A 26,309-nucleotide genomic window follows, 5' to 3' on the forward strand; every position below is an offset into this window, starting at 1 on the left:
ATTTTCTCCTACATCTGGTTTTTCTGTGATGTACTCACTTTCCAGTTTCCAAGTTATCTTTAGTTTTTGGCTCTCATTTCTGGAAGCTCTGAGGCACGTTCATAATGTAAACCACATGAACATTCCTGCTGCTTCCTGACTCAGGACCTCAGTGATAGCTGGAGCATATGTACAGCACTGCTGGGCAGAGAGACCCACTCTCAGTTGCCATCTTTCAGCACCTCATCAGCAGGACTGTGAATACTTGCAACCAGTGAGAGCAGATGTAGAAATGTGACCTTGTGGTAGAGAGGTTGGACAGCAAACCCTCTCATTTATTTCCCTACAGAAGTGTTCTAAGTGAAATTCACTCAGAGGTGAAAATTGCCAGTATGAAGAATTTTGTATTGTTTTTTCTTACTTCAAAAGTATTGTGTGAGACTAGCTGGATTTTTTTTTTTTTTTAAATCTTGGTGACACTATGGCTCCTTTTCAGAAATAAACCCTCCCCAGGGCAAATAAGGGAATTTTTTCCTAAGAAATCACTACCAACAGGTATTAATTTAAAAAAAAAAAAAACAACCAAAACCAAACAAACACAACAACTAAGCAAAACAAAACTAAAGAACAAAAGTAAAATATTTCTTCTAGATGAAACAGAACAGAACAGATTCACGAAGTACATATAAAAAGCTGATTAAATTGCATTTATTTATCTTCTATAGGGCTTTCCTGGCAAGGATGGACCCACAGGCCCACAAGGACCTCCTGGCCCAATGGTGAGTATTGCCCATAGAATTTGTTACTGTAAAAGTCAGCAGGATTTTGGGGGATCATAGGTCACACTGTTATCTATGCTACAGTGGATAGAGCAAGGCCAAGGGAAGTTGGAATTCTCACGATGCGCAGAGTTGGCAGAGAGCTGCTTGTCCAGTGTCATTTCTTTCCACTCCTACTTAGCTCAAGAAGAAAATGTCTCCCATGGGAAGGGGAGAGAGTTGTTCTGTCAATAGATTGATAACTTGTTCTTGGTCAAGTAACTGCACTATAAAGAGGGAATTACTGCTCTTAACATTTGAAACGAGACTTTCTTTTTGTCAAAAATTCCAATTTGGACTGTTAACTGAAGTGAACCACCAAGTTTTACTTGGTCCGGAGGCTGGAGGTGAGCATAGGTGCTCTCAAAGAGTAATCAAGGAAGACAGCAGAGGCTACATCCAGCCTCTAACGCAGGATGTATGTTGCCTTCAGAAGCAGTCTCAGTCTTCTCAGGGCAGCTAGGCAAAGTTAATGCCTTCTTAATAGACTGAAAAGATTAGGTGAAGCTACTGGTGGTACTGAGTATTCTCCAATCCAGCTTTTTGTTTTTACAAAGAACATTCTGAGTTGCCCCCCCTGAACACAGTATTGACATCACAGGATTTAGTGCAGTGGTTCAGCAACTTCTGCCCGTTCCAGAAAGCAACCCAAGTTATTTTCCTCAAGTGATTTTCTCAGAGCTGTGCTTTTGGTGCTCTTTTTCCTGCAAACTGTACTTCATAGTCCTCCCTCTGGGAATCTCCAGTCTTTGACTGACAGAACTGTCTGTGCACTTCCCATCAGGACTCATGGATGTTGATTGCCATCACCACTATTTTCTTTCTCTTTTTCCACATAGGGCATACCTGGTGCTCCAGGTGTTCCAGGTGTTACTGGAAGTCAGGGGCCACAAGGTGATATTGGAGCTCCTGTAAGTGAAACTAATTAGTATTTCTCTGTCTGCTGTTGTGCATTAGTTGGTTCCTGAGCCTGGCTTCACTCTTGGACAGAACTCCTCAATATTTATTGCTTATGATCTGTTCACAGTTAGGGGCTAAGTTAAACATCATATTGACCTTGCCTTGTTCATTCTTTCTAATTAAATTTATTTGTTGGTCTTACATACAATGTTTGGAATATAGGGATTAGAGAGTCAAAACACAAGATTAAAACACAGAAGTTAAAAACACAACTATGTGAATTTGTAGTCTTTTTGTAATTACTTTCTTCTTTTTTTTCCCCTTTGCCCTTCAAGTGACTCTCTGGAAATTCAAGTATGCCATTTATTAACATGAATATTTCCAAAATATTATTCTGATTTCCAAACTGTGAAAATAATATATGAATAAAAATCTGTCTTTTGTGGTTGCTTGGTGTTTACATCAGAACAAATGAATAATGACTAGGGCTTTTTCTAGATTGCTATTATAAATTTGACTATCAGTTTCATAGTGTGCAAAATTATATCCTCTATATCTAAAATTAGTATTAGGAACCTCCAATATTAAGTTCGTCTCCCAGACGTTATTTTTTATTATTATTTAAAAAAAAAACCCAGAACAAAACAGTTTGACTGGAAGAAAGGAATACAACTATGAAATGAGTGTGTAAATTATGTAAAAGAGAAAATTTATAGTGGACTTCTTTTTTTCTGTAAGAGTTCAGACACTATTATGTATTCATATTTTAACATTTGACTACTTGTTTAATTATGAAGCCTGCTCAGCTTTTTCCCATCTATTATAGTAAACATTCTATTTAATTTTTAAAGACATCAGAATGGGACAGTGTGCATTTCTGACTCTATTTGTAGAATAGAAAATTTTCTTCCGAAATCCAGTTTGGTTTGGAGATTTAGGCCAATGCAAGCATTTTCATATGGTTAAGTGGAAATGAAATTAAATTGACTGATAATACATAAGTGAAGATAATAACCTAATGCCCAGTTCTACATAGTTTCTAAGTGTGATCATGGAAGATGCAAAGGAGATTTGAGGCGCTATGGAACTTTTACTATCAATATATAACATGTTGACTGTGCAGTTCCTGTCCAAACACATGTTCCAGATATTGAACTAAATTTTCTAGAATGTAGATATTCTTGTGAGTCATGTAAGAGCTCTGCTGTGCATGGTTAGACTCTAGTAGTGCAGAAAAAAACAGGTGGCTGAAAAATTACTGAGCTTCAGTAACAATCTATTCCAAAATGTAGAGTTATAGAGGCCTTAGAAACAATCTTTTAGTTTTTGTAGGATTTTCTTCTCTCCAAGGATAGACTAAGCTGTGCTTTAACCATGTATCAGCTGGCTGGTTACCTATGCAGAAGCACAGAGTAGTCTGAGTTCGAGGGGAACCACAAGGATCATCAAGTCCAGCTCTCGAGTGGATGGCCCATACAGGGCTCTGACCAATAGACCTTTCCTTGCTTTAGGAGTTCCTGAGAAATGTGTAGCCCACCCCAAAACCTGACATTGGTGGAGTTGTAACTGCCCTAGACGACTTGTTCCAATCCATAATCCTCCTCACCATCATTACAGTATTACATTATCCTTAATGTCATATGTAATTTTCTGTGCAGTTTAATCCCATTGCTGACTCTGTTCATAGTGGATGCAGAGTCTCACTACAGCAAATTTCAGGCTGCTATTTTGCAAAAATTAGACCTGTTTCAGCCATGTGAAATGCATCATGTGGTGGCCTGTCCTTGCTGCTACTGTGAACAAGGGAATTCAGTGTGTGACAAGCACCTGAGAAAGTCATTGTTCCCATGTAATTGCCAAAGGTGAACATTCTGTAGAGTACTGAAATGAGTGTATTTGTTACTGTCACAGAACCTCCTCAAAGCTTGTTTATTGTTTATTTTTTTCTCCCTTTTCTATGAAACTGCAAGGAAGACAATATTTAGGTGTTAAAAATTTTGAGCAGAACAAAATGAGAACTAATTTTGTACTGAATCTTTTCATAGGGTCCTCCTGGAGCTAAGGGTGAAAGGGGTGAACGGGTAAGTCTATGTTCATGTTAGCCGTGGTTTGTTTCCTGCCTGGCCTTGTGTTTCAAAAAGAGCTTTTCCTGACAATTTATGTTTCTCTGTGTTTACAGGCACAGCAGTTTTCTCTTTGCAATTAAGCAAACTTTCCTTCTTTTCCAGACATGGTCTTATATATAGCTACATTAATATTTTGAAGGTGGGAAGTATGTGGCAGTAAGCATGTCTCCAAATCTCTTATTAGGGTTATCTTCTCAGACCTCTGATTGCTGGCCAAAAAGAGAAATAGGAATTCTTTGGCTTTCCTTTCTCATCTGTGAGGATATAATGTGTCAGCAGTAATAAATATCTTTCATTGCTCAAAGTGCTTTCAGCACAGAACTGAGTCAAGGAACTGTTTCATGACACTGCTGCTGTTGTTATCCAGGGCGATCTCCAGTCCCAGGCAATGGTTCGGGCTGTTGCTCGTCAAGTGTGTGAACAGCTCATCCAAGGCAAGTACATGGATGGTCCATATGCTTCTCTCTCTGGAATGAAACTTTTCCTGCCACAGTTACTTACAAATATGACACCTTTCAAAATATCCAAGGGGACCTGTTTGTTCTATACTAGACAGCTGGGATTTATGTTCCAACTAGATTTATGTTCAACCAGATTTATGTCCAACTAGAGCTGATTAGCATCGGCCATCTAAAAAAAAGCTGGAATTGTCTCCAAGCTGTGACACTATACAGAAGCTTCTGCTGCAAGAATTTTAAATTTTTATAGACATAAAATACCAATGCCCCCAAAACCTTTACCAAAGTAAGAAAATAAAATCTTGCACAATAGTTCTCCCATTTTCTATGCCCTCCCTAAACTACTATTTCTCCCCTAACAAGCGCACAACTTCATAATACCAAAGCATGACAGACCACAGCCTTGACAACCTGCCAGTACTCTGTTCAAACTTTGCTGAACCAGATTTTCCACTGCTACTTGAAAATTATGAATTTTTCCTGACAGGTCATATGGCAAGATATAACTCAATTCTGAACCAGATTCCAAGCCAGTCTGTCTCAACACGAACCATCGCGGGACCTCCTGGTGAGCCAGGTCGGCCAGGGGCTCCAGGGCCACAGGGTGAGCAAGGATCACCAGGCATGCAAGGGTTTCCAGGAAGCCCTGGTCAGCCAGGAAGACCAGGAGAAAGAGGTAGGCTGCATACTTCACAAATACAAAATTACACCTCCCTTTCCTGATACAGTCTAATAGCTTTTGTTTCCTGTGTAAATGTGAAAGCAACAGTTTTCTCATTAGCTAACTGGTGAGCTTAACACAGACTGTAATGAAGGCTCTGGAGACTCTGTCATGAAGGTCATGCAGGCTTTGCCGAGTGTGATTTGGTAGAATCTGACAGAGGTTTAATGTTTAAACTGCTAAATATTGGTGGAATCTAATTGTGCACATCCCATCACATCATGTTTCATCTTAGTGAGGCTCTGAAGGGAGCAGAATCTCTAAATAAGCAAAAGAACAACTGAAGAAAGTCAGATGCAAAACTGATGTGTATGTTGGGGAAAAGTTGAGCTTTTCTGATAACAAAATGTGTCAGTCTAGGTATTTCTGAGTCATGATCATCTGAAAGGAGCAATATTGATAAGAAGAGAGAAAAATTTCTAGTTTGAGGAGTAGAGAGGATAAAAAAGAGGAAATGGTGAGGTCAGCGAGAAGTAATACACTTAACATTTACAAGAATTCTCTTCTGTATTCTTACATGTAGGCTAGATCCCCCTCTCCTTTCCTCCATGAGCACTGTCTAACAACAAAACAAGCTCCATGTTTGATTTACTCTCTCTCTGTGCAACCCTGGCAATCTTTTGTGTCCCAGAGTAGCACTAACCTCAGAAGGTAATACTGAGTAGATCTATAATTGCGAAAGTGCTTTGAAGAATATCACATGAGGTGACCAAAAACCCAAGAGACAAATGTGATATTCAAAAGCAGTGAATTGGTGTTGCTGTTACAAAATCTGCTGACTAGGATTTTAAAAATTAATTGCTATGAAGGCTGTTCAGGAACTTAATAGTTCCAGTTCACAGTAGCCATTATGACCATAGTTAAAACATTGTTTTTAATAGAAAGTCTTTGAGTGAACCTGTGAGTCTTGCCCTCAAGACTGTAATTTTGAAAAAAAGAGGCAAAGTTTCAGGTACTGACCGTTCAGTCATGCTGCTGCCTGCTCCAGCTGAGCAAAAACCAGACACCGTCCAGAAAGGAAGAATGAGGGAGCGTGAGACAAGCAGAAAAGAAGATTGGAAGAGACAGCAGCTGAGGAACTGACTTTAAAAAGAGTGATCTGGAGATGCTGAATGCAGATTTCAGGATACTTGATTCCATGCTAATACTAGCATATTTTAAATGGCTTCTTGGGAAGAGGCTGTTCAAGCTAGGACTTCAGGAATGGGGCAACCGAAATGCCAGGCTACAAAAAAAGGAACATGTCTGACATTTAGCTTGTACTTTCTATTGTATTTGCTGTGCTGAGGTCCAGACATGCATGTTGTATACTGTGAAATCACAGAGTGATTAGATACAGTCATTTAAATGAAATGTGATGTGGGTCAGCCCACTGCAGACAGTGTTAATGCCTGGGAAGCAGCACTGGCAATAGAGTACAGAAAGGGTAAAAGCACATTAAAAAGACTATTGCCCTTTTCCTTTCTATTACCCTTTTCCTCTCTATATATGGATAACTGATAACTGATGATTTTGGCAGGTAGTTCTTGTGAGGAGTTTTATACTTGGTAGAGAGAAAGCTCTAATCAAGCATCCTTCAGGACTACAGTCAGCCAGAGCTCTCTGCAGATTTTCATAAAATGAAATACCAAATGTTGGGAATGTTTTACCATACTTGCAGATTAAAATGAGGTTGTTTCAAGAAACAAGAATCCATGCATAAACTTTAAGACAAAATAATTGGCTAGTTTATTTGGAGTGAAAATGGATTTTAGGACATTCATGTAACTGGAGCCTAGAACAGAATCTGTAAGAAAGAGGAAGGAGCTCCTTCAGAAACTAGGCAAAAGTGTATAATAATTTTTTACTCCTTGAGGATTCAATTTCTTCAGAAGCAACTGAATTTTTAGACTGTTGTGTGTTTGATGTAGTAGCACTTTATTGAGCAGGAAGATACCTTTTGCTACAGACCCTTGGAATATTTCTGAACCCATTTCTAAGGAATTGCTCTAAGCCAACCCCAAAATGCAAAAATGAAAATTAAAAATTATTTAACTGGCTTCATGCTTGTGGAAAATGATTGGAAGTTTTTCGTGCATTCCCAATTCTCACTTAACTCCTAACTACATATCATACAGGGAAGTAGCAGACTAAAATTGTTCAGCTTCTGGGTGGAAGGAAGGGTTTTTAAGTTTCCAGTGACTACAGAGAGGATGGTAAATGATCAGACTCCATCCCTTGCTGTGTTCTGAAGCACCGCTTGCATTTCACTTGTATAACAATGTATAGTCTTGTCCTGAAGATCTCCAGCCAGCCACCTGGAAGTCTTTATGAACAATGTGTTTCTTTTCACTAATGTCATCAGCATTTTGGCTGTGTATGAAGCCAATTTAATGTTCAAGCCCAGTACCAGATTAGCAACTCTGAAAGTCAGGCTCCACCTCTAAGTTCAGAAAATGCCCTGCAATAGAGTGTGCTAACCAGTAATAGCCATTAGAAGGAAAAAACAACTGTTATCTGGCAGTGTTGCTTTTTTCCCCTCAGACTGTTGGGATTGCTGCAAGAGCCTGTTACTGGCTCTGAGCTGAGTGGCAAGGCGCTGGTAGAGCGGGAAGATAAAAGGTGGGTGGAGGCCAGGTGTTTCTTCCTGCTCACCTCTCCTGCCTTCCACCTATTCAATCCCAGCCTGTAAGAAGGGGGCACTTCAGAAAGCAGCGTGTGGAACTGGTTAGAAATGGTGCACCAAAGAGAGCTTTACTGGAAAATGTCAGCAGTGAGAGATGTCAGTGGGCTTCCCTGCTAACTTGCCTGGCCAATAGCTTCTTTTCCCTTGTTTACCTTGTCACTCTGCCAAGCATTAATCAGATGTTTGAGAGAGTGTTTGGAGTTCTGTTAGAAACCTCCACTTGAACTTCTAGGTCAATGATGTCCTATTCCTGGATGGAATTCCTCTCAGTAGTAACACACTGAGCTGGTCCTTCTAAGAGAGACCACCTCAGTGAGAAAGGACTAGTCATTCTCTTGACAGATTCAGTTCTCAGTGTCTGTTTCCAGCTGAGAGGCCACGTTGTATTACCAGGCCCCTACAGTACATAATCCCAGATAAATTACTAGAATTTTGCTCTTTGCTTATATGCATAAGTATAGGGGTTTGGAAAAAACCCGAACATTGATTATTCACAGCACTCATCTCTGTTTGAATTTTAACTAGTTCACAGCACTGTTTCCTGGTTTTCTTTCAGCTAGTTTGAACATATTTTGTTTTGGTTTTGTTTATGAACTGGGACTTCAACAACTAGTGTCTGGCTTCTGAGTGCCCAGGAAGTAGTTGACCCTCTGCAAAATAATATAAAAACCGAGAGTCAACATGTCTTTTTCTTCTTTTTGGTTTCCAGTTATTTTTATAATATATGGGTAGTTTTCTCAACTTTGAGGAAAAATGGAAAGGCCATAGTAAAAATTATTCTGAGGCACTGCTAGCCTTCAGATGTTGTGAAAGTGCAGTACTTCTATTACCAGATAGACTTCAGCTCTTATGTGGCCTGAAGTGGTACACAAAACTTACAGCTACTTGGCCCATCCCACTATGATTAAAGTACGATAAATACCTAAGCTGTCACTGGGAAATTTAATGTCCTCAAGCACAGCTTCATCCTTATTTGCTTCCTGGCTTCATATGAAAGAGCCAGTTAAACATGTGTTATCAAAAGCCACATTTACAGCTGTGATGGCAAAATTCCAGTGGAATTAAATGTAACTTTTGCCAGTTGCATCAATTAAATATTTTTATTTCCAATGTTAGCTTCATCTGAATTAAAAAAGAAAAAAATCACAACCCTGTGTTATTATGCACTATGCTCACAGCTGAACATCTTTAAAAGAAGACATTTTTGGTAGCAGTTTAATTTTTTTTAAATGCAGTAGGTAGTTCTCACAGGACAGTATTCTCTTAAAGACAACATTAGATAAAGAACACCTGAGATTTCCATTTGTGTGGAAACCATGGAAATTTAATTTTCTTTGCTAGAAAATGTGTTCATGAGCTTGGTTTTGTTTACAATAACTGATGCTATCAGAGTTATCTTTAGTGAAGGGTTGGAAATAATTGATTTCTGTTGCTTGTGATCTCCATGGGGCTGAACTTAAGAGGATGGGGACAAGATATAAACCCATGGTTAGCATGAAGGGGGGAGATAGTTTGATGGTATTGCTGAAGCATGGCCATAGCACAGGTATGAAAGCAGTTCCTGGAACCTGAACGCACTCAACTCAAATGGCAAGTTTTGATACATGCTTTCATTCTGAGGGCAGTTAGCCATTGCAGTAACCTACAAAGCAGTAACCTACGAGAATGATGGCTTGTCTGGTTGGCTTTCTGTAAGCTGTGTCCTACTGGCACCAAAGATGACTTGGGTGAATTTTGAATATTCTGCCATTTATTAGGAGCAAATCAAGAGGTCTATGAGTCTCTTAAGCCTGTCAGGGAAGCCCATGGCTTTAACTCATAAGCATTTTGCCTTAGGAGTAGGATATTTTTGCGTCAGTGTTTATGTTCTCTTTAACTTGGGTAAACTTTACTGGAAATCAGACTAAGAGAAACCTGATGCAGACTTTTATCTTGGCCTTCAGTGTTTGCTTTTAAAGAAGCTTTGCCCTGCACAAGAGATTCATCACTTATTCCAGAATGAATATTTTCTTCTTAGCCTGTGTAGATTTGTTCCACGTTTAGCATTTCTTACTGACATTTTATCCTGTGAACATCACACATGGCTGTGTAGTTTTGTGTGTGTTAATAATTATAATTGAGTACAACATTGTGGCTGTTGTCTTTGAAGTTGCCAAGTAATGTTAGCATGCAGTAGGATAAGCAATGGTCCTTGTACTAAACATCTGTGTAGATTCCAGATGGTTGTAATGGGTCAGTCTTCTTAGGAAAAAAGCATTTCACACAAACAGACTTCGCCTTTTGCAAATGGCAAGCCTTTCCTTTCAGGTCCTGTGTGGTAAGAGATAATTTGGATACATTTACCTTGTTGCAAGGCCTGCAGCACAGGCAGAGAATTGCCATAGATGAGTTTCTGTGTATGTTTGAAGAAGGGCTAAGCAAATTTTAGGCATCTGGAAAAAAACACCACCACCCTCCCCATAAAATTATGCAATTGAAGGAGATAAAAGGCAGAAAAGGGAAACAGGCAATACCTTAACTATGCCAGGACAGCGGCAAAGAACCTTGTAGAGGTAAGACAAAGGGGTCATCATGCTTCAGTTAAAAATTAGATGCTCAGTGTGGATTTACTGGTTGCAGTGGTGTGGCCTGTGTTTTCGTGGTTGGGGCACACAATATGTTGCCCTGGAAGCCTCTTGTTCCTGCAGAAGACCCAGAAGTCCTCAGCAGATACTGAATCCACTTCAGTTCCTCAGACTCTCATTTGATAAACTCGATGTAAGCAATTCTTTGCCACCGTTGGGTTTTAATTACTGTTTTTTCTACACTTAGACTTTTTATTTACTTAGTTGCTTCCATTAGAAATTAGCTTAAGAAGGTGAAAAAGATCTTCTATGACTCCCTGAGGGGAAACCCTATGAGGAGGGGCTGAGGTCTCTTGGTTTCTTCAGCTAGGAGGAGACAGAAGAGAGACCTCATTGCAGTCTACAACCTCCTCATGAGGGGAAGAGGAGGGGCCGGCACTGATCTCTTCTCTGTGTGACCAGTGACAGGACCCGAGGGAAAGGCCTGAAGTTGTGTCAGGGAAGGTTTAGGCTGATTATTAGGAAAAGGTTCTTCACGCAGAGGGTGGTTTGGCACTGGAACAGGCTCCCCAGGTCACGGCATCAAGCCTGACGGAGCTCAAGAAACATTTGGACAATGCTCTTAGGGACATGGTGTGACTCTTGGTGATGGTCCTGTGCAGGGCTGGGAGTCAGACTCGATGATCCTTGTGGTGCCTTCCAACTCAGCATATTCTGTGATTCCTTACAAAAATGAGGGGTTCTCCAGCTGTTTTGCCCTAAGAGGTAGCAGTTACCTGAGCAGAGGGGAAGGAGGGAACCCAGTCAGTTGGAATTGTAGATACTGCCCCATCCAGGGCAGGAACTGTTTGCTTTCTGCTCTGTGTTGATAAAGGTGCTGTGCATAGGCTTTGACTCTGAAAGTGGGGAAGCTGTGAATCAGGAGAGCAATTACCAGTGCTGGGAGGGAGGTCTGGAAAATGGGGAGGAAGTCCCACAAACCAGCCTGGATTTGGTGTCTTTGAACCATCCAAATTAAACACAGACTTTACAAGAATTTTCAAGTCACCAGTGGAAACTCAGGGTCTGGAATTTATAGTTTTGACACCTACTATAGTTCAACACTGCTTATTGTGATGGCTGCATATAGAAAGTGTTTTTATAGAATGCCATAGAGGTAGTGCAGAAGGAGATGGAAAGCTGGAAGTAAGCAGTTCTTTCTCTGAATTACTAGATTTGTGATCTCCATGCATCAGACACAAGGAGAGAAATTTAGTGCCACGAGTGAGTGTAGGAACACAACTCACTGGCTGTGCATGTTGGAATATCAGAGTTTCAAGACTGGGAAGCACTCAGATTGGGCTTCCTTTGGGGGTCACATTTCGAGTGTGATGAAACTCCTTTCTCATGTTTAACAAGACTGCCATAACCGATAACAACTTTCTCCATGTATGCATAGAACCATCTTGTGCTGAACCACTCTTTGGTGGGTGAATGTTTGAAGGAAAATTTGCTGTAGCACTAAGAATTCGACTTTTCTGGGCCACACAGTAATTTATAGCTACAAGGCTTGGAAGACTCTTTTGACTTACAATAGTTGCACCTTGGTGTAGTCCAGAGGCAGCTTTCCATAGGAAGTGCAGCGTGGAAACTGGCTGATGCCTCTGCATACCATCTCAATGAAACCACCATGGCAGCAGGAATGTTTAAGACCCCAGGAATGACATTTCTCTTCAGAGGCTGTTAGGGGAGGGATGGAAAAAGAACCAAATAATTTTTAATTTTCACATCTTTCCTTCTCTGACATCTGTTTTTAGATGAAAAATAACATATGGAACTATAATCCTGCTTAAATAATAAACGCTGCTCACACTTTTGATCAAAATGTGACTGAGTACTATTTCTTTAGGTTTACCAGGTGAGAAAGGAGAAAAAGGCAATCCAGGTGTTGGAACACAAGGACCCCGAGGCCCACCAGGATCCACAGGTAAACTTAGATTTGAGGCATCAGGATTAGACCACGCCAACCGATGTGTGAAGCAGCTTAGATCAGCTCTGTCTTTCTCCTTAAGTACCAGAAGAGTAGCAGTTCAGGCACCGTAATCGTCATAATGTTCTTACTATGTATTATCATGTTGTGATACACCACATGATGGTGTCACCCATCACACAAGTATTTTCATTTCCCCTATGACAAACTGCTTTTCCAAGCCCACCTTTTAAAAATGTTTTAAGTATTTTTTTTTCAGACATGGGTTCTGGAAATGGAAAAATTAATCTGGACTAATTGAATTTGTTTTCTCATTGACTCAAGGTCATACCTAAATGTGAGTTGACGGAGAAACATAAAATAATTAAGCACATTATATCACATGGATTTATATTTAGCTCCTGAAAAAGTAGAGAGGGTGATATCCATGTCCTGTTGAAACAGGAGTAAAATTGGGATTTCATTAGGATATCCTGGCCATTAGGCACTGGTATCAAGTCACAGCATTACCCCGAAACTGTATTGAAAGGGAATGGGAGGAATCAAGAGCTGTGCAGGCATCCAGGGCTGTCCCTTCCCCACGAAAATCCCTTTCCAGAAGTCTGATGTTTGGTGAAACATTTGCTCGAGCTCTGGCTTAAAGCTGTCTCTGGCAAGGAAGATGAAGCAGCAGCCAGAGAGGAGGCTCACTGGGAGTGGGTCTCCTCTCAGGCTGCTGCTCTGTCTTCCTTGCCAGAGGCTGAAGTCTTTCCCTCAGCTTGCCCAGGGGAGTCAGAGCCAGGATGCCTTGTGCTTCCACTCAAACTGTCTCCTGGAAGTGTTTATAGCACTCTCAGTGTCATGTTTTCCAGGCCAGGAAAGGTGGCCTCAAATCCCTGCTCTCATGAAAGACACTGCTCATGTTTCATCTCCCTGTTTTATGCAGGACCTCCCGGAGAAAGTCGAACAGGCAGCCCGGGACCACCGGGATCTCCGGGCCCACGAGGTCCTGCCGGTCACACAGGATCCCCAGGCTCACAGGGTCCTGCTGGGCCTCCAGGGTACTGTGACCCGTCCTCTTGCGCTGGGTACGGCATGGGAGGTGAGTAGTCAGGAGTCGGGGCAGCTGCAGAGGTGAGGGTGGCATTTTCTAACAGCCCAAGTGAGATGGAGGCTACTGGTGAACCTTGCACTAAAATGTGGTAGCTTGCTAAAAATCTGTGTGTCCAGTGTGGCTGTACTTTGTGGGACTGCAGCACAACGAGAAGGTGACCCACTGTAGTGACCAAAGGAAAGTGACCACTGTCTGATCCCAGCCTGTAAAACTGATCCCGCCTACTGGGTTTTGTCCTGTACCTGTTTGTGTAGTTGTATGAGCCTGCTCCATCTCAATGGTCTGTGCTGAAGCCCCACCACCTCATGTTTGTGACAGCAGAGTTTTTACATTTCTAGTTTTTCAAACGTGTTGCTCAACCTCCCCTTCCATGTGCCTCTGAGTGGCATGAGAGCATGACCCTTACTAAACCCGTAGTAGTGTAACCTGGCACAGGAATGCACGTGTCCATCATTAACCAGTGAAGCCATCTGAAGAAAATTATTCTTTCTACATCTTCTCTGTATCCTACTTTCCCACCTCGTTATAGCACGGAGAGGCCATGGGAAGAAGTTAACACAACTACCAAATATTGTATCACCCAACCTAAAATCAAAATTTATTAGTAAAGCACTAGTCACTACAAATGTTACACATAAGGCATATTTGTTTGATGTTTACAGTTTAATCTGCCCCCGAGCTGATTTGTATGTTTTACTTACCTGAATGTTTTTGTTGTCGTCTCTTCCTATCCTTTCCTCCTCACTTCCCCTCCCCGTTGTTCATTTCCTGTTTTAAGGCCCAATTCCTTACAATGGCTACCAATCCAGAAGGTGAAAGGCTCATTCTGGTTCAGGTCTCATTGGGCTGAAGGTCAGAGATGGATGCTGAACTGCTCTGTGCTTTCCAGCAACGATAATGACTACCACTAATGAACTTACAGCTGCTGTACATGCACTTGGCTTCCTGGCACTGCTAAAAATTAATGCCTGACCCATTTTTGCCTGCTAGTCATGTATTCTAGCCCATAATTGGAATAAGCTATAGCAGGCAGAGTGTGCAGTGTGTAATGAGCACAGTATTACAACTGGACATTTGACAAATTGTGGTGGTGGTTTCCAACTAACTTGGCTGTCTGTTGGTGGGTTTCCAATTGCTCCAGCTTATTAATTTTGTTAAATGTTTTCATTGTTCCTTTATGTGAATAAAAGATGTGTATTTAAAGATTATATATATATATACTCACACACATGATATAGAAATGCATCTGTATGTAAAATGTCAATTTCCTAATGAATGCTCTAATTTTCTACTCCCCTTCTCCTGTGTTAACCGTATGAATACTCTTGGTGGTGGTGGGTTAAGGTGGATACGGTGAGCCAACTGATCAAGACATCCCAGTAGTGCAGTTGCCACATAACTCCTACCAAATCTATGACCCTGAGGACCTTTATGATGGTGAGCAACAGCCGTACGTAGTTCACGGGTCCTACCCCTTACCATACTCCCAGTCCTATCCATCACCTCATCTTGCTCAACCAGAGTTTACTCCTGTTCAAGAAGAGATGGAAGCCGTTGAGCTGAGATCCCCAGGAATCAGTCGCTTCGCAAGGAGGATCGCCAAAAGGAGCGCCCAGAGTCCAGTACGCACAAAGGATGGAAAAAGCCCCTCTCAGTGAACTGTTTAAAAAAGGGAAACATTTTATGTGCATCTGTGTTTGGCCTTTTGTCCAGGTGCCTCACCTGTCACTGAAGATGTTTACAGGCTCTTATGTAAAAGTATACATGGCCAGTTGACACAACAAATAATGGTAATTATCTTGCATGCCAGAAGTTTAGTATGTTAGTGGGTTGGTGCTAGATGATGATGAAAGGTCGCTTGTAGATCTTTCTCTGGAGTACTCTTCCATTCACTCTTCAAACTCTATTGAAAAAAATACATCCGGCTAAAAGTTAATGTCTTGTTATCCATTTTTTCCCAGTTGATTACTTTCTGTTTGTTTTGGATGAATTGTTTTACTAGCAGAGTAACCTGACTAAATCCACTGGAGAACAATGCATCAGGCGTCCTTGCACCCAGCTTATTATCCTTTTGCAAAGATTTCTTATATTAACAGACCATTGTTTTCTTAACTCACCTAAAACAAATACGCAAGAATGTTCCATGGGAGCACACTGATAATTTATTGTGAACCTCTTTCATTTCTGTTTTGTATGCAAATAAAAGTGGCAAGCTTTTGTATGGTAATTCTGTATTCGATTTTTAACTCAAAACAATTGCATTAGCTCTTCAGGGGACAGAATGCAATGAGAAGGAAATACATTTCTTCTTTTCACCACTTTTGGGCAATGGTTTTATTTTAAAGGATGTAGTATAAACATTATTTAGTATAAATATTATTTAGCCTTTTTTTTAAAATTATATATGGGCAAATGCAGAGAGTAACTATGAGCTGAGGTAGTTGTGCCAACTGTGGATGTGAGATTTCACATGTCAACATGCCCAAGTCAAAAGACTGGCAGGTGTATTTGGGATGGCAACTTGGGTCACCTAACGAGGAGAGGAAGGCAAAATGCCAACCCAAAAGCTTGAGCACAGGGCAATTCATTATCTACAAACAAGGTAAGTTATAAAGTGACTCAATAACAGCTTTGAACAGCACTGGAGACTAAGATTTAGCTCGAACATGGTCATTTAAGCTGAAAGCATAGATTTGGCACACTTTTGCTTTAGCCCGATACAGACATGGAGAGGCTGTCCTGTACATCCCAGGACCATCTTCCTGCTTATCCCTGACTGGGAGGGGGTCTATCCATACCCTACAGTAAAGAAAAGCCTGTTAGGTTTGGCTTCTAGCCAGCAGCTCCCTTAGCTCACCTGGAAGAAGATGAATGGGTACCTTTACTGTGTAATCCCCAACTATCTTGCCTAGAATTCAGCCTCATTAGTAGCACACACAATTTGCACATGTGACTAGCAGGCTCTGGCTGAGGGCTGTATACCTTTCTAGGTTGCCTTTCTCTTTTCCCCTTACGTTACGTCTTTCACCCCTGATTTCAACCATTTTCTTGGGGAAAGGTGATAAAAGTTGATGGAATGTGAGTTGAATGTCATTTCCTTACCTGCACTTGCATTTAAAATAGAAAGTAGGAAAGTATAATGCACTTTATGGACTTTTTATTTTTTTGCAGCTTAACCCCACTTGACAGAACATTGGGCCCCAAAGTGAGCATGGCTCTCTCACACACAAGCAGGTACAAGAGCCTGGCAAGGCTCAGAACACCTGTGTTAATTTACCCCAACTGCAAACTCCCTGTGTCCCTCCCTTGCTGGCCCACTCCCATCCAGGTTGTACTGACACAGCTCAGAGTTCTGCCCGTCCTATGGAAGTGACCGAGAAGGTCGCTGATGGAAAAAAAATCAGCCTCCAAGCAATTGTGCCTGTGTTGTCTTTGAAAGAGTATCCTGCTAACAGTGCACAGTGTATTAGTCCTGACTGGCTGTCCTGCAACACTGTATCCAAATCTCAAGTTCCCGTGGAACCAGAGAGAGTGATAGGGCAAAACCAAGGATGTAGGGCCACAGCGTGGTCAAACTGATCACTTATTTAGTCCACGTAACAGCCTGCTGGTAACAGCCTAACCAAATCCCTGAGGGTGCTTGTGGTGTGCAGTTGGTGTCACCTGTGCTGTGCCACTGCAGCAGCTCCCACACCAGTCACCCGGCCTGGGAAAGCAGCTGGAAGCAGCACAACACCCCTCTGACCACAGGGAATTTGGGTGCTCTTGGCCTGAGGGATCCCCTGTGTGGGACATGCACACAACCAGCTGCCACTGCCACACCTCCCCCTCCTCGCACCACATGTAGTGAATTAAACAAATGACTTGGGGATAATAAAGTGGCCATACTCATTCCAATTTTGTAACAATTTATATGCTAAAGCAGAAGCTCCAATTGCAGTAGTTAATTTGTTTTAACTTTATATTTATTGTGCCATTTACTGGCAACATACTGACCAGAATGCTTCTGGTATCATTGGTCATATGATCACTTGTTCTACATACCTCGGTAATAAAAAGTTACTAACTAGTGGGCTCTACCCAATTAGAAAAATATTATTCAGGAATTGTATGTTTGCCAAAAATAGTAAAACACAGTCAAAATTTTCTCCAAAATCCAGTCTCTGAATAATCAAGAGTGTTATATTTTTTCCAGACCACCTAAGAAACTGAAGTTGCTTACTGAAGTATTCAGCACACTAGGAACACCTGATGCCACAGAGATCTTACCAATAAACTTTGTGTACTGTGTCCTTGCACAGGAAAGAGCATTTACTGCAACCTAGGCCTTTTCAAAATACTTTCACTAGTTAATGCAGTGTAGGAACTGACCTGGAAATGAAGGCTGCACATTCACTAGGAAGGAATGTTTCCTGGGATAAGCCCCTCTGAATGTCAAAGAAAGGCCCAATACCAAACCTTTATTTCATGTAATGAAATATGATTATAAATAAACCACTGGTTTTCTTCCAGGATGATGCTTGTACAAAACAGATGTAAAACACTTAAATTCCCCTCACCAAACATTGTAAAATTTGGCAGATAATGTATCAGCATCTCCTACAACACAGAAAACTTCACTTATTTACAGAACAGCTTTGGCTTGAGGGTTTTCCATGCAGGAAAGCAGAAACGAATTTCAGGGAAGCAGCTTGCAAAAGTGAAATAATTTTTATGACTTTTTTTGCATCATTCAACCCTTAACTTAGATTTCCTCATTTAGGTTTTCATAATAAAAATGTTGCTGCTTCGTTCTGTAATATGTTCCCTAAAGTAAGTAAGGCATGTTCCTGTGACTTGAATGAAAATCAGGTTTAGGCTGAAGGGGGAATAAAAGGAAGAGTATCTCCCCTGTGATCTGCTTTTACTGCCTGTTATTTCAACAAGCTCTTGACTGAAATCTATTCTACCCTGGGTTGTCAGCAGACCTCCTCCTAGCAAGGAAGAGTCACTTCAGAAACTGCTCTGCACAGCCCCAAGTGGGTGTTTTGGTGTAACAGCACTGGAATCCAGAGGGTGCCATCTCCAAAACCTATGCCCAGCTGGAGCAGTGCTCTGCCTGGTTATTTTCCAAGGCAGACAGAACCATATGAATATTGAGTCTCCCAATGACAACCATGTAACATCTCCACATCAAGAACAAAATATCATTAGGAATACATTTAATGACATTTGGAAGCTAGAAAGTAGAGTCAACCTTGCTGTTGTCATCAGCATACCCAAGATGTAGATGCAGATGACCAGTAGTCTGAAAAAAGTAAGATTATTAAAAAAAAAGTAGTTGCCATTTTGTTCTTTAGAGCACAATGTATCAAAAGATGGCCAAGGCTCCAGGATGAAAAATCATGGCTGGTGACCATGATTATTCTCTGCTCCTCCTGCATGGAAATCAAATTTTGCAACTTTTAGAGTGAGCTACTTCATAGCAGCAGTCAATGTATTGTTTCTATGAGATGCAAATATTCATTACAAAGATATTAATTCTTTAATAATAGTATCAAACCAAATATCATTAACAAATACCAGATCATATGATGCACAGTACAGATGGTATTAACATAACACCTATTCTTAGCCGTTTCAAACACAGTAATTTCTTATTATCTTGCCAACTCATGTTTGCTAATAGCTGTCAGAAACATTCAGTATAGAAGGGTTGACTGAGATGCACAGATGCTTCCATGTTAGAAGAATTTTCTTTGGAGGAGGAGAAACACTCCTGCTGGCACTGCTTCTTTTATTGTTATTACTTCCTTCGAAATTCTTTAGGTCTGTGGGGGAAAAAAAAAAAAAGTGTTTTAAGAAATGTACGTGCACTACAGTGGCTTTGCTTTAAGGCTGCAGTAGCAGCCTGGTCTAGCTTTATTTCCTTACTCTGGTGCTTGAAGTTTTTTGACAAAGAATATTTTCTGGATTACACAAACAAGACAGAACAAATTAAATTTACTAAAACCTCTAAGAATTTACAAACATCAGGACTAATTGGTCACTCCTACTTTCCTAAGCAAAACAAAAAGCATCTTGAACTGAATGCAGCCTCACAGGGCTTTAAACACGGGCACTAATTTGTCTCCACTTTTTAAAACTGAATAATCCATGCATAAGATGGCGAGTTTTAGTTAACAGCACAGTCCACCACAACACTACTAAAACAGTTAAAACTGATATTTAAAAAAACCTACTAATTTGAATCTTAAAAGTTCTGCAATCCTCTCTGCTTGGATGACAAACATGGAAAACATTCAGATAGAAGCAGACTGCTGTTTGCAATCCTCTGCATTCAAGCACATCACTCTTCCTGCCTGACACACATCCACTGGCTGTAGGAACCACATTCTCCCTGAAACTACAAAGCTCAGACCAGCTCATGGCTTTCAGAATGCAGAGTTTGCAGACTAGATGCACATCTACATGCCTACCATGTCCTGCAGAGAAGCTGCACACGCTGGGCTGTGCCCAGTCGCTCCCCAAACCCCCAGAGCAGGGCAGGGCAGTGGTCTCTGAGGTGCCTGGGACACGCCCAGCATGCGCGCAGCCGGAGCAGCCGCTCCTCACAACCCCCCACACACCTGCAGCCTGGAGGAACACAGCACTCCTCACTGCTTCTCTCATCTGTGAATCAAGCAGGTAGGGGAACGCCCCAGGACTCAACAAGAGAGAGATTAACAAAAGTTCTGGAGACATCTAAAGAGATACAGGGCCAGATTTGCTGTGAAGTTGAATGAAAAATTCTGGCATACAGGAAAACCTGCAAACCACTACACTAACAAAGTTAAATTTCTAAAGGTGGTAAATTTTATCTGTAATTTAGCTCATTAATGGAAAGGAAAAGCAGACAGAAATGGAAGCAGACAGCTTACTTTAAAGACTGTGAGTTTAAATGGCTGCAGAGATGACACACAGAAATCCAACACTTACTTAGACCTATGTTGCAGTTACAGAATTTGTCAAGCAATAGCATTGCAAAGTGAAGTCATTAACTTATGAGCCCACAGGTTCTCATGTGAAATCAACTCTGGAATTCAGTTTTTATTATTTCAAGAGTAGCATATAAAATTGCATTAATTTTAAGGAACAACTATAAAGAAGAGCTAGTGTTCATGCTGTGATGAATCACAAAGCTGCTTTGTTTCCCATTTAAATAGCATATTCTGTATTAACATTTGGACTTGTTTCTTTTGTGCATGACAGAACTGCTACAAGCACCATATATATTGTTTACATTCTTGCTTAATGTTTAACTTCAACATACTCAATGTTTGATGGCTGGTGTGCACTGGGAAGGCAAGTCACATTTCCTAGAATCCTGGACATCTGTACTTGGACATATTCACGGAATCACAGAATGGTTTGGGTCAGAAGGGACCTTAAACATCCTCTGGTTCCAGCCTCTCTGCCATTCCACATTTTCTTGCTTGGATCTCACGCTGCATGCCAGAGTAGGTATTTCATTATATCAAAATGTCTGTGGAGTAGTAAGAGTGTGGGATTTTGGAAAATTCTCAGCAGTGACTTAGAAGTTTTATCACTAGACAGGCGGACAGTGCTGAAAGATTTTAGGTAACACAGCATAGTAAAGACATCCTTGTCTTGCAGCTTATAGTTATTACTCTTTCTTTTTATAGGCCAATTCATCCTCTCATGCATTGCTTAGAGGATTTTGCATTTTTCTATGAACGGCTCACTTAAGACTTCAATTAGGGTTATGCTGGAGTGCTGCAGAGCTACAGGTCTCACAGCACTGTGTTCTGGGGTGAAAATCCATTTTTTTTCCTTGCTTCCTTGTAATCTGCATTTCAACTTTAATGCTTGTCTTAAAATTTAAATGCACAAAAATGCATAAAACACTGGACTCTTAGTTTGCAGTCTTATGAAGTTAATGAAGCTTAAAGGCAGGATTTTCCACACTGAAACACTTGTGTGAACAAATACAAAAGTTTTTAAAGCCTTTTCTATTGCCACAGTAGGCTTTTATGCCCACTAGTACTTGGCTTTTGGACTGCTTTTGAAGAGACCTTGGCACTAGGAAAGCTAAGCCTTGGAAAACACTGCCTTTGGCAAAAGTGTTACAGGCATTTTGTCAGACGAAGAATATGAACCCACAAAACTGTTGTCTACTCAGAGAGAATTATGAACTACTTGTGACCATCAATGTGCTCATTGGTAAGTGACATAAATCCACGCCAGAGTGTTCTTTGATGGCAGTGCTTTTGCCCTTCCTCAGCAAAGCCCTGAGTTTATGCACTTGGAACAAAGGAAATGCTATCTCCTAGAACAGACAGTTCAGAAATTCACCCAAAGGCAAGACTTCACATAGCTGCTCCTCTTCTTTTTTTTTTTTAAAGTAATATTCTTGAGAAAAAAAGCTTTGCTGTGTATTAACAGCAGACTCCAAGACAAGGGGAAATAGGGGGAATATGGGAACCAGTGTCTCTGCAATCTATGCTGAAAGGCAAACTACTATGGGTTCACCAAAAATATGCAACGTTAGTCTGTGCAGCAGATGTCTGCCACCAAAATATATTAAAAATATTTGTCTCACTAACATTTTTATACTCCACATAAAAAGAATTGAAACAGTTTAGTGAATTCTAGGCAAAATACTCAGAAAAATAAATCAGCATCCCATTCATTACAGCAGGCCTCTCAGTGCTTCTCTCCTAACAAATACTTTACCACTAAGTAAAAGGACTGAAGAGTGGGTCCTAAGCTCTGATTACAGCTTTAAATCTCTTAGAGCTGCCCAGGGAGGTCATGGATTCTCCCTCTCTGAAAACACTCAAAACCCACCTGGATGCATTCCTATGTAACCTGCTCTAGGTGACCCTGCTTGGGGGGGTTGGACTGAATGATCTCCTGAGGTGCCTTCCAAACCCTCACAATTCTGTGATTCTGTAAATTCTCCCAATTTTTATCCATACTCACAGCTATCAGAAACGATATACAGCTGACATAAAATGCTGACAATCTACAGCCACTGAACCTTACAAAACAGATAAACTGGATATGTCCAGTTCCTAAGATCAGCTTTGTGATGGAAAACAAAAGTAATTGGTAGAGAGCTTCCCAAAACTCTGCAGAATTAATGTATTTCACATAAATGTTGTCTTTTGATATGGATACCAGCTCTACACTCTGCAGTGCTGAAAGAAACCAATGGACTGTGAGAGTTTTCCCATTTACAGAATAACAGTAACCTCTTTGCTCTGTAGCCCACTTCAAGAAATGAGACTGAGGTCAAACTAAGTCCTAGAACATGGGGAAGTCCGGCATTTCTTCATGGACTTTAGAGATGACTTGAAGAGGCTTGCGTGCTTGGGCTAAAGCTTGCCATTGTAAATTCTCTCTTCAGTGTCTATGTAGATTTCACAGCTGCAGTTATGTTTGAAAAGCACTGCAGGAGCGTAGAGCTGGCATCTGTATCATTAATTAATACTGAAATTTGGTGATCATACATGTGCTTTCCTAGCAACTCCAACCTACACCACTTTGTGCAGCTGCATAAAACAAGGTTGTCTTTAATCTAGGTCAGTTCTCTGATTCTCCATTCTGTTGCCACACAAGCAGAATGGAGAGGCAGGAAAAGTGATGGATGATTCTTAAAACTGAGCCTCATTGCCAGAAAAAATGCTCACGAAGCTATGACCTCAGCCTCTCAACATGTCAGACGACAAATAGAAACTAACCGCACAAAAAGACCTACTTGCATATTTACAACTATGATGGGACCCCCCACTTCACAGAATATTCAATATTCTTTTTCAGTGTGATGTGAAATATCCTCACTCTCAACTCCTGGAGTGAACATTTATTTCGATCAACTCTGAAGAGACTTGCTGCACAGCTCCATCCTTATTAAATTCTTGTCAGCACATTCCAGCAATGATTTTTCCCTTTGCTTAGCAATGTTTTGTGTAGGTAGAACAGCCTCAGAAAAAATAAAATAAGGGGAGCGTGTGTTACTCTATAAAGGCCAAATCTAAGTAACCACTAGTCTGTGTTATACTGCAACTAACTTGATTTCAAAAAATACACAGGACAACTTCACCATATTATTTCTAGGCAAACAAGCTAAAACCTTGTAACATCTTACAGCAGACAGGTGAAAAACAGCATTACTTACCTCCAAGAAATAATATAAGTAAGCCTGTAGAGTAATATATGACACTGTCTATTCTGTATGTACAGCAGTTATTCTACAAACCAGGCAATATTAAAAAAAATATTTTCTCTTAACTTTTAGTAACTCAGAATACCTCTTCAAAATGACATATTTTAATCCAAATGACTTTATTTCTTAGAACTTTTAAATGCACTGGGATTAGCTATAACAATATAATATGTAGTCAACATGGCCCTTCCTTCTTCTTCCAAAAGAAGTTATACACCTGCCCAGTTTCTTCTACTGCATGCTGATAAACAGCACTTGATAACATGACCTTTTCTTCTTTCAAGCTCAAAATCCTGGATAGCCATCTCTCCATAAACAATCCCTACTCACACTGCTTTGATGATGCATTGTCTGAGACTTTTTTATGAGGAAGTTTTATGAAGTCAAATCTCATGGAATTGTTACAGTCATTTGTGTGCTTGCAAGCCTGTGTTAATGACTGCTAATGGTTTCAAACCTGCCTCTGCTGATAAGACTGTCAGTGCTGCACAAGAAGTGACCTGTCAATACCTGCTCCTGACTCAGCAATGCACACCTGGTGTGGAAGCTCTGAAGATCTCAAATTGCCATCTTCTCTTCACCTGTGGGTAATCATCTCACCATTAGAGCACATGACGCAGAGAGCCTGGGTTCCCTGGAATTTCTACACTCCCAGAAGCAGTAACAAGGACTGTTCAGAAAGGATTTACTCTTGCGTCAGCACTGCAAAAGGTCAGTGCCTAAAGGCTAAGGAATGCCACAAGCTAATACAGGCAGAGATGAGAGCAGTGGTACAAGAGCAAAAACTGAAGAGGATAGGTTTAGAATTCTGTTAAGATTTTACTGCTTCCATGAATGAGAGAAACCACTCCAGATGCATGAAAACCCCCTTAAAAATTAATAACCATCCTGTAGGAAAGGCACATCTGTCTCTTCCATTCACAGTCTGTACAACGCTTTCTATTACCTGAAAAATTTTATGTCTGGTAGGATTCCCATTTGCACAGGTTATCCATTAAAAACAAAACCAAAAAAGTATGTCTTAACCCGCAGTTATCAACATGTTTTAAGATTAACTCATCCCAGAGGGTTTTAGGTCTGTGGCTGCTATGTTAGATTTTATTCAGAGGCCTTTTTCTCCCCCCCCCTTTCCCCATCCTGCTTCCTGAACAGTGTAGAGTTCCCCAAAAGGCTGAAGGAGTCTTCAGCATGACTGCGTAGTTTTACAGCAGCTCTCCCTGACTTTCTTACACAAGTTTCAAGAATTTTAAGAAACAACAAGGATAAAATCTCTCCAAACTTGGCTGAAAAACTAGAACACACAAAGAAATAACTGATGTTAAAGTACTTCTAACCTACCCCTTATTTTTTAAGTACTTAACAAGTGATATCCACTAGCTCATGAAGTCTCATTTAGGGGAGTTTATAAACAACACTGTTTGGAACAGATGACAAACTGGGGAAGACCAATTAGTGAAAAGATTTTGTGGCCTGATCATGCCACTTAGTTACTAGCCCTAAGCCACTCTTTGATCCCATTACTCTGTACTGGCAGGCACACTCGATCTGTATTACTGTGATGCTCTTCTTCATAACTCTGGAAATCACCATCACATGAATTATTGCTAACTGATGACAGTTGTCTGCTTACACAGAATGGTTTTATGGCTCATCTTTCATATCTGCTTATTAAGGGCAATAGGTAGCTTTTAGCCTTATAACAAAAGGTTCCAAATAATTTGGTTTTGTCTAAAATTAGCATGCAATACACACAACATGGAATTTGCTGTCTATCTGGCACACATTTTAAGGTTATTTTATGAATAAACGATGAAATTTTGAGTATTTAAGATTTGTTTTTATAGACAAACTTCAACACAGAGATAAAATTTACTGTAAATTTTGAAACAAGAGGAACATATGTATTTTTCAGGAACACTTCAAAAGTTGTGCCAAAGTCAATAGCTATTAGGTAAGGGAACTATAGCTAAAGGGGATTTCTGAACACATTTCAACTTTTTCACTATCGACACTAGTAAAGCGAAACCCAAGGACCAACACTGCTATCGTTCCCTGGAAAACCAAATTATGTGGTTACACTCAAACATCAACAGTTTGGTGCTGAGGGGAAGATGAATCATTTTTCTGCTCAAGGTGTACCTATTACCCCATGGTAGCTCTATGCCTCTGGTAAAATAATCAATGAAATAGCTAATGGTATTTCAACTATCACTAAACTTGCAATTCACACTGTGGCCTATTCTAAACCATCAACTGCTCTGCTTGGGGCACAAGAATCGTTTCCATGTTGGTGTTGTTCTCATGCAGACTGTTGTCTTGCCTGAAAAGCACTTCTACAAGTATAACTTTACTTGGAGAACAAACCACAGTAACAGAAGCTGCATTTTGTAACAAGACTAAGAAAGGGTGATACTGCTATGACAGTACAGCTATAGTCACTAATCCTCTTCTGCAGAAACAAAACTTAAGATGTTTATTTTGTAGTCTGCAGCTGCAATGTGTTTGCTTTTTTCTACATAAAACTAGCACATGTTGTAATTTTAAGAAAGTGTCCTTAAATCAAGATATCTGATATGCATTTAGGTACTCTTAGTAAAATGAAGAATGGCTTATTGCAATTTAAAATAAAGTGGTTATAACCTCAGTTTCTGTAAAAACAAATTAAGCAAAATTGACCTAAGCTTTTTTAAACTTACTGTAATTCCCTGATTTTGACCTTGATTATATGAATTCTGTCTGGAAAATTCTTTAAGTTAAATCAATAGAATATACATGTAAAATTCATCTTAAGATGATGCTTTTTGAA

At 40.5% G+C, this 26,309-nt stretch overlaps 2 protein-coding genes across 8 annotated transcripts in view; one reads left to right on the plus strand and one right to left on the minus strand.

The window, feature by feature from the left end:
- COL14A1 (collagen type XIV alpha 1 chain) overlaps positions 1 to 15,520 on the plus strand; it is a 114,915-nt gene extending 99,395 nt beyond the window's left edge. For 3 of the 7 annotated variants that reach the window (XM_039549915.1, XM_039549917.1, XM_039549916.1), the window contains exons 41-48: positions 705 to 758; positions 1,637 to 1,708; positions 3,743 to 3,778; positions 4,191 to 4,257; positions 4,769 to 4,957; positions 12,120 to 12,197; positions 13,126 to 13,281; positions 14,638 to 15,520. In XM_039549915.1, coding sequence (XP_039405849.1) covers positions 705 to 758; positions 1,637 to 1,708; positions 3,743 to 3,778; positions 4,191 to 4,257; positions 4,769 to 4,957; positions 12,120 to 12,197; positions 13,126 to 13,281; positions 14,638 to 14,951 — 966 coding nt within the window. In that variant the 3' untranslated portion in view covers positions 14,952 to 15,520. Of the gene's footprint in view, positions 1 to 704; positions 759 to 1,636; positions 1,709 to 3,742; positions 3,779 to 4,190; positions 4,258 to 4,768; positions 4,958 to 12,119; positions 12,198 to 13,125; positions 13,282 to 14,071; positions 14,502 to 14,637 lie in introns of those variants that run through there. The other 4 variants (XM_039549918.1, XM_039549919.1, XM_039549921.1 and 1 more) reach the window with 3 other exon arrangements.
- A 913-nt stretch (positions 15,521 to 16,433) lies between these two features.
- Positions 16,434 to 26,309, minus strand: part of MRPL13 (mitochondrial ribosomal protein L13) — a 34,060-nt gene continuing 24,184 nt past the window's right edge. The window contains exon 7 of the mRNA XM_039549924.1: positions 16,434 to 19,103. Coding sequence (XP_039405858.1) covers positions 19,079 to 19,103 — 25 coding nt within the window. The 3' untranslated portion in view covers positions 16,434 to 19,078. The remainder of the gene's footprint in view (positions 19,104 to 26,309) is intronic.

This window comes from Corvus cornix, chromosome 2 (assembly GCF_000738735.6).
Source record: "Corvus cornix cornix isolate S_Up_H32 chromosome 2, ASM73873v5, whole genome shotgun sequence".
NCBI classification, from domain to species: domain Eukaryota; kingdom Metazoa; phylum Chordata; class Aves; order Passeriformes; family Corvidae; genus Corvus; species Corvus cornix.